General features: G+C 38.7%; 4 protein-coding genes across 4 annotated transcripts; all 4 read left to right on the forward strand.

Moving 5' to 3' along the window:
* Positions 1-2: 2 nt before the first annotated feature.
* Positions 3-3368, forward strand: TM35_000052150 (nucleoporin; the record flags this gene model as incomplete). The annotated part of the gene is made up of 1 exon (XM_029022870.1): positions 3-3368. A coding segment is annotated over one exon (3366 nt), but the record flags the coding sequence as incomplete, so codon positions are not given.
* Positions 3369-3808: 440 nt separating this feature from the next.
* On the forward strand, positions 3809-5716 carry TM35_000052160 (putative proteasome regulatory non-ATPase subunit; the record flags this gene model as incomplete). Its single annotated transcript, XM_029022871.1, has 1 exon — positions 3809-5716. One exon carries the CDS (start codon positions 3809-3811, stop codon positions 5714-5716), a length of 1908 nt encoding a protein of 635 aa, XP_028885686.1.
* A 1015-nt stretch (positions 5717-6731) lies between these two features.
* Positions 6732-7151, forward strand: TM35_000052170 (uncharacterized protein; the record flags this gene model as incomplete). The annotated part of the gene is made up of 1 exon (XM_029022872.1): positions 6732-7151. The coding sequence occupies one exon, from the start codon at positions 6732-6734 to the stop codon at positions 7149-7151; it is 420 nt and encodes a 139-aa protein (XP_028885687.1).
* Positions 7152-7598: 447 nt separating this feature from the next.
* On the forward strand, positions 7599-8690 carry TM35_000052180 (heat shock protein DnaJ; the record flags this gene model as incomplete). Its single annotated transcript, XM_029022873.1, has 1 exon — positions 7599-8690. The coding sequence occupies one exon, from the start codon at positions 7599-7601 to the stop codon at positions 8688-8690; it is 1092 nt and encodes a 363-aa protein (XP_028885688.1).
* Positions 8691-8803: the final 113 nt, after the last annotated feature.

Below are 8803 nucleotides of genomic sequence, written 5' to 3' on the forward strand. Positions count from 1 at the left end.
CAGGTGGATTTGGTCAGCAACAGCAACCACAAGCGGGTGTTACAGGGTTTGGCCAACAGGCAGCTGGTTCTACTGTAGGTGCCGGTGGATTTGGGCAACCTGCTACTGGTGGATTTGGTCAAGCAGCTGGTCGTGGTACAACAGGTGGATTTGGTCAACCTGCAACTGGTGGATTTGGACAACCTGCAACTGGTGGATTTGGTCAGCCTGCTACTGGTGGATTTGGTCAACCTGCAACTGGTGGATTTGGTCAACCTGCTACTGGCGGATTTGGACAACCGGCTACTGGTGGATTTGGTCAGCCTGCTACTGGTGGATTTGGACAAGCAGGACGGGGAACATCGTTTGGAGGATCTACGGGTGGTTTTGGCACTACAGGTGGTGGCTTTGGTCAAGTGGGCGGGTCAACAACTGCAGGGGTTGGAGCTAATACTTCAGCCAATGCTATGCCATTTCTTAACTTACCAGACTTTGCAGATAAACCATATGGTAATGTGTTACTTTTTGCACCGGATGAGGAACCAAAGAAACCTGTGACAACTGCTGCATCCTTACCTACTGTTCCAACAGTTGCAATTATTCCAACTTCAATGTCACATTATCAACAGAGAATGAAAATAGGGACACCAGCACCTAATGCAAATGCTACTTTAAAACAACAATCTGCCTCATTCTCTACTAACGCTCTTTCACCTGTGGCACTCCGAGATCTTATCAGTTCTCCCAAGGTAACATTGGGTATACCAGATGAGGTAAAACCTACTACTTCTCCAACAGCTGTTAGAGCTTTATTAACTACATCAAATTATTCTGCTCCAGATTCTACTTCTTATGCCCCTACCTGTACGAGCAGTGATTATATCCTTGATCCTCCATTAGAGGTATTACAGGAGTTTTCTATCAAAAAATTACAGAATTTACGTGAATTCAGTATTTACCGTCGTGATGGTAAATGTTCTGTACATTTTCTTGAACCGGTTAACCTTGTTCGATGTGATATTTCAGATGTTGTGTCTCTTCGTCCAAATGGTGAGGTGGTATTTTATCCAGGTGTTAACGTTCCACCACCACTTGGTCATGGTTTGCGTGTTCGAGCTCGTGTAACGGTAAATGGTGTTGTTGATACGACATCAGATGAACTTCGTGAACTTTGTCGTAGGAATGGAAATCTGTTTGACTCTTATGATGCGAAAAAAGGAACCTGGGTATATACAACCAATATAAGTGAAGAAGAAGCAGATGAAGATAATGATGATGATTATGATAATATTGATGTTGATATAAAAGATATGGAAGAAGAAGATGACAGGTTTCCACCAGAAATTGAAAGAATATCAACCTATGGTGAATCTTTGGATGATGTTGTTCATACTCCAGCTGCTCTAGATATGAGTAAATGTTCTCGACAGTTGACTCCGACACGTACAGGAGTTGTACCACCTGCATCCCTTACTCGAAATATTTCTCGTACAGATAAGTCATCTGTACTCCCTGTACGATCACAGGAAGTAACGGTACGGGATCAAATGGTTCTTGAAGGTTTATCTAATGAAGGAGCCACAGTTGAAGATATTAAATTACCATACAATCTTCCTGATATTCACCAAGAGGCACCTCGTGAGCGTAAAGGAGCGATGCTTATTAAAGGTCAACTTACTGAAGTATTTACCCCTGTGTATGTTGTGAAGAAAACAGATTCTAAGATATATGAAATGAATGCTAGTGTTGTTTCACAGAGTGCTATGGGAAGTTTGGGTAGAAGTTTTCGTTGTGGATGGCAATTAGGAGGAAATCTTGCTGTTCCTTTATTTGCATGGCTTCGTGATGGAACAGAAAACAAGAAAAATCCTGATGAAGTTAGTGGAGCACGAGTATCAATAATGAATCCTTTCTTTGCTCATGCATCAAGTAAGAATTACTTACAAAGCTGTGCTATATCAGTTCTTCGTACATTTTGTCGTTATATTCATCTTGTTGAGGGAACTGCTGATAAAGATAATCATTTTTCACTCATTTTTCTAAATTTATGTCGACAAAGCAGTAATGTTTCACTTTCAAGTGAAAAACTACGTGAACTTATTGCAGCTATTGATGCAGTACGATGTGAAAGGATTTCTGTGATGGAAAAATCTACTGCTCGTCAAGCAAAGACTGTTTTAAATCTTCTTGACGCTCTTTATGGATTACCTGAAACGGATAAAGCAGAAAATAATGCAGTTGCTGAGAATCGTTACCTAACGCAACTACGAAGAAGAAATCTTAATATATGGCTAAAGGGAGAATTGGCATTTATGGATTCTTGGACAGAGGAGGATCTTGGAATGAACAGTACACAAAAATTACTCTGTAAGCTTCTTTGTCATAAATTAAAGGATGCAGTTTCCATTGCAAAAACGACAGGAAATACAGAATTATCAAGAGTTTTGGGAATATGTGGTGATGGAAATCAATTTGGCAGTTTTGTTACAACAGCAAACACAAAATCTTTAGATGAAGATATGAGTGTACGTGAGCGTGTAGTAAGTCTTTTATCTGGTGTAGTAGAACCTTTTATTACCCAACCACGATTTAAACGTGTAGCGCAACAAGATAAAGGTAATAACTCGAATGAAGTTGTTTCTATTGTTCCCCTCGCTGCAACGTGGAAACAGTTATTGGGTGTATTTGCCTTCTACGGTTGTACACCAGATACACCAGCGGAAGATATCATTGCGGCATTTCTTGAACGACTGCATGCACCGGCATCACGTGAGGAAAATGCATTCCCGCCTTATGCTGATCACATCGCCCCCAGTCTGTTGAAAACAGCTCGTGGACAAGATTTTATTCATCGTGGAGATGAATTTCAGGATGCGGCGTTAAGTCTATTGGAGGGATTTACAATGGGTGTGGCACCAGCAGCAAGTGCCTTACATCCACATGCTTCCAGTTACTGTCCATCCGACTATTTAACACCATTTATCATTCTTGTTGCTATTCGCGCACTAAAATTAGAGCGAACAGACAACTATAAAGATGCCGAGACGAAAGTACTTATTGGATTTTCAGCTGCACTAGAGTGTCTAACGGATGCATGGTTTTGGGCTCTTATTCCTCTTCATATGATAGAAGATGTGAATGCTCGTTCGGTGGCTGTGAAGGACTGTCTTCGCCGTAATGCCCTTCGCTTTAGGGAGAGTCATTGTAGTAATCATGCCGATTACCGACATATTATGGAACTTATAAAGGCAGATGTCTCCTTGTTGGAACCGGAATGTTTACCAGAGGAAATGCCTTTACAGACTCCTGCGAATGCCCCGAGTATCCGAACTCATACTTCTTTACAAGATGCACTTGACAAATTCAGGCGAGATTTTTGTAAGCAATAGAGAGAGAGAGAGAGGGTAGTACTTATATAATTAGGAAGAATCAAGAATGATGCATTTTATTCATCTAAAAAAGTGATAACAGACTGCAGACAAAAAAAAAAAAAACTCTAAGAAATGCGATGGGGAGTTTTTACTTTAAAAAAAAAAAAATATACAAACCGAAATACCTTTAAAGATGTTTGGAAATTGCTAAGAATTTCTTTCTTCTTTTTTATTTTTATTTTTCTCTTTTCTTTACTGCAAAATACATTGAGGTAAATTCGTTCTTTCTTCTTTTTTTGCTAATACTCTTGTTTTTCTTCTTTAAAAAAAATCTTTTTCTTTTGTAATAAAAAAAAAAATAAATGAATGATTGTGTTTAGTAGTGTGTATCTGAAAGAAGTGTTTTTTTTTATATTTTTCTGGTTGGGCGCCAAGTATAGCACATTAAGTTTAGGGAGATGGTTTTTGCTCGACTACCTTCTTTCTCACTACGTTATCAGGGTAGTGGACGTCTTGAAGATGTTCATCTTTTTATGACTTGCCTATATCGCTTTTGGTACTATAAGGGATTATGGAGTACTTGTTTAGCCTCTTGTGTGGATTTTCTTAATAGTGTGGTGATCTTTTTTGTGGTTTTATTTCTCACAATGATGCTTGATTGGCCTGTAGCATTAACCTGTGATGAAGTAAGTTGTGGAAATTCTACTCTTGTACATGGATTACACTCACCTGCTCTTTTTGGTGTAGGACATCTACTCATTGCGTCTATACTACTTTTAGCTACCTTTGTGGCTCTTTGTTATGAGTTTCTAAAATTTCTGGAGACGTGTTTTCTACAAAAAGAGTTAGAGAGTATGTTAAAACCTATTGTTGATGGTGGGTATCTCACACCTTTACATCGACTAGTTCATTTATGGCGAGTTATGCGGGCACGCTCTGAAGGACATGAGGAAGTTCACCTTACAGGAGATTTACCCTTTATTGGTAATATGAGTTGGGGAAATTTTTTGGATACGGTATGTGCAGAAATACAACGAGATCGAAATTTTGGGGTTGTGGCTCATCGTGAATTTGACAGTCTTCGAGCTGTTCAAGCTCTTATGGTATATGATAATTATTTTATTACTCTTTATCAACACGGAATACTTGATCATAAAACATTAAAATATGCGGATGAACGTCTTCTTAAAATACTTCTTTGTGGTATGTTTGATGAATTTAATACGTTAGATTCAGGAAAAGATCAAATTTCTCTAGTTCAAAGACAAGTATTGAAATATTTTGTCTTTTATACTTTATTATATCCATTTGTAGTAACTTTATTTCTCCTTCGAGTTCTTGTTAAAAATGCAGCTATGATGCGATCAGATTGGGGAAATTATATTTCTAGAGACTGGAACAATCGTGCCCGTTGTACTTTTCGATTATATAATGAAGTACCACATATTCTTTCTGCAAGAATTTCAGCAGGAAGACAAACCGCTATACATATGGTAGAACGATTACAACCGTATTCTCCTGGTACTCGTTTCATTCGTCGAACATCTTCAGCAATTGTTTTTGTTACCGTGTTTTTATCACTTCTTAATACTTCATTGCTTGTTTCTGGTTCTGTAGCTGGTATTAGTCTTATTTGGTGGCTTTCCATAGCACTCATAGCATTTTCTATTTGTTCAGGTGATCCTCCTGTACATCGTGAGTATAATTACGTTTCTGACCTTAATAAGCTTATTGATGAGTTACATTATAGTCAGGAAAATTGGTTATTTTCTGGAGATTCATTTTACCATGCAATAACTTGGGATTTCTTGAGAAGCCGTTTTTCACTTATTCTTGGTGATATTATTCGAACATTATTAATGCCTTTTATACTTATTGGTATATTATATGATGGAAGCATACCTGCATTTGTAGATTGTATTAACCATTGTTCTGTTCGTGTGGATGGTCTTGGTTCCGTAGCGAGAGATTCCGTCTTTGACTACCAAGACCAAAGTGAAGAAGAACTTTCCCCCGGGAAACACTTTAACGATAAGTGTGCTAAATCTATTGCAAGTTTCTGCTCTGTCTACGCTGGTTGGGCCAAACGGTGTATGCTGGCCGCCGCGCCAACAATAGAGGACTCGGGGGCCGCCAGCACTTCCAACGCTCTCTCGCAATTCGTGTTGGATCTGCACGAGCGGGTCGGCGGTCGGGCGGCGCCGTCGTTGGTGAGTGAAAGTCAAGCACCGGCCGTGCGGTGGGAACTCACAGATGCGCACGAGCGGGAGCGGCTGTTTGTCTCGCATGTGATGAGCGGTGGGGCTGCAGAGACGACTAATTCCGGCCCGCTGTGGGATTCTGTAGTGCCAAACACCAGAGAATAAAAGAGAGAGAGAGAGAATAAAAGAGAGAGAGAGTAGCTTGATGTTCCTCTCTTATTCTCTCTCTTTCTTTCTTTCTTTCTTTCTTTCTTTCTTTTTCACACACAGACAGAGACACACAGAGAGGCTGACAGATTGACTGACTGATTGACTGGCAGACTGATGGACAGGGTCTGTTTTTTTATTCCTTTTTTTTTCGGATTCCCATTGTTTTTTTTTTGTTCTTTTTTTTCTCTCTTTTGTTTTTGTTTTGAATGTGGGTTTCTTCTCTTTTTTCGATATAGGCCAGGAAGTAAAGTTGGCACCGATTGAGGAAAAAGAGAAGATATGGAGTTTAAGCGTGGTTATGCACCAATTTGCTCTTTTTTTTTCTTATATATTTGGATCGTTTATTTCTCTATCTGCTTCTCGCACATATAAGCGGGTGTAGAGAAGACAATAACCGAAAAAAGGGGATACGGAAGAGGGTGGATTGCTGCTGTTATTATTATTATTATTATTATTATTATTATTGTTATTATTGTTGTTGTTGTTGTTGGTGGTAGTGATGGGTGAAGTTAACTATGTTTTGCCATGTTGTTTCTAACAGACACATACACACTCACTCACTCACTCACTCATACACACACACACACACACACACTGACAGGATCACAGGGATGTAAAAGCAGATGCGTTGTCAATTTTTATTATTCCTGGTTATGACGTCTTTTTTTTTTTTTCGTTCTTTCCCCTCCACCCCCTTCTTTTAGAAGCTTTTTCTGAGATATCTGTCTTCTTTTTTTGTTGTTGTTTCTATTATGTGATAAAAGATCGAATCTGTCTTTGCTCTGTGATGAAAGTGTTGGTATATTTCCTATTTACGATAAGAAAAGATACACGAAGCAACCTGCTGCATCGTTGATGGTTTGTTTTTTTGAAAACACCCATATGTTTATTTATATCTCTATGTATATATATATATATAAATCTATTTTTTTTTCTTATTTTTATTTCGTAAGCCATATATTAGAAACATATGGAGTCACTTGAGGCCCAATTTGATGCCCTTTGGGAGGAGAACCGTCAGAAAAGAAAAGAAAAGGTAGCGGAACTAAACAATGAACTGAAGCGACGTGTACATGCTGATCTAGCTGCTACATTGAAATCTGTTCAATCTTTATTGGCGAATGAGCAACCAGAGTTGGAGAAGCAAATTGAGAATTTGTTGCATATGACAGATGAATTAGCAGCGGGAGTTGAAATGTGGCAACAGAAAGCCATGAGCTCTATTGATTCTATAGATAAGGAACAAAAGATATTAGGAGGTATGGTACATGAAGTCTCTATTCGTACCGCTGCTCGGAAGGAGGATTTACTTAAACGGCAGCAGAAACGTGCAGATGAGGTTCGTGCCTTGTGTATGGAGCGGTTTAAGGAGGTGGAGTTAAATTTATAGTTCTCCTTCCTTTTATTGTTTTTTTTTCTTCTCCTTTCCCGTTCTTCCGTTCCTTCCTCTCCATTTTACCCCTCCTCATTTCGTTGCATAGAAAAAAGTAAGAGTTACTTGACATCAGAGTTATCTTTAGACTCGTTTTTTTTTTCTTTTCGTATTGCTATTATTATATATTTAAAACGAAATAGAAAAATAAATAAATATATATATATATATATATATATATATTTCTTGGCTGCGAGAGAATAAAAAGTTCGTGGCGAAAAAAAAAAATATATTTTTTTTTTCTCTCTTGGTTTAAATTTAGTTACACTTCATGTTATCTTTCTTTATTTATGGTTTTTATTTATTTATTTATTTATTTTTATTTTTTACTATACTTTTAAAGACTCATTTAGGTGATAATAGTGGTATTTACGAATGCGGAGAATCATTACCCCTTGGAGGGGTATGAGTATCATTGGTGGTGAGTACCGTGCGTTTACAGGCGCTACAGTACTCTCTCAACACTATTTACGGTTCGTACACTCTAAAAGACGTGCGTTATGTACATCGCTGACATTAGGTTCATCTGCAATTCCTACAGGCTCTAACTTTTTTACTTGCACAATGACACCTGCACGACGATGGCAATCAACAGCAGGAGCGACGGATTACTACGCCCGACTTGGTGTTAAACCAGACGCTTCTGCAGATGAAATAAAGGCGGCATACAAGAAACTTGCTTTACAATATCATCCTGACCGTAATAGCGATCCTGGTGCGGAAGAAATGTTTAAGAATATTTCTGAAGCTTATCATGTGATTGGAAATAAAGAGCGTCGAAGAGAGTATGATATGAGACGTAGTGCATCTTCTTTTACAGGAGGTGGAAATAGCAGTGGTTATGCTAGTTCTTCTTCGACGGGATTTAACCGCCAAGGTCCAATGGGTTATCAACACATGTCTAAAGAGGAGGCTGATCGACTCTTTCGTGAGATATTTGGTGGGATGCGTGTGGAACAGATATTCCGCAATCTTGAAGAAGAGATGCGGCGCAACAGTATGAGTGGTAGACATAGTCGTGTATCGCAAGAGTTCAGTGGATCCGAACAGGCTTTTCGCCCTTTTTTCCGTAACGAATCAACACGTGTCTTTACAGATGGTCATGGTAATCGCATGGAGGAACATACATATACAGATCCACAGGGTAAAACGTTTACGGTACGTAAAGTAACTAGTGAACAACCTAACGCTAGCACAAATCAAAAGACAGAAGAATTTTACAGTGGTAATGCCTCAACCAATCGAGATGGACGTTTTCACTATGGTAACTCTTCATTTAAGGTAAATCCCCGGAACTTCACTGATGACTTTGGTCAAGCGTTCTTTGGAGTACGAACACACGGGAGACATCCAATTGTTGCCATGATGATTGTTGCTGCATGGGGAATAGTGATAGGTACAATAGTACTGGGCTTCTTTATATTTCTTGCTTCACACCCATTCTTTACCTTGGCAGTGTTATTTCTCATCTTTTTAAGGCGTTTACGGTATTTTTGATATATATAATAGAGCCATATCGCTCACTTTCCCACTTGTGTTCTTTTTATTTTGAAAAGTGATTTGGTTGCGTTTCCGTGATCGTTATTATTATTATTATTATTATTATTATT

This window comes from Trypanosoma theileri (assembly GCF_002087225.1).
Source record: "Trypanosoma theileri isolate Edinburgh chromosome Unknown TM35_Tth_5_V1, whole genome shotgun sequence".
NCBI lineage: Eukaryota > Euglenozoa > Kinetoplastea > Trypanosomatida > Trypanosomatidae > Trypanosoma > Trypanosoma theileri.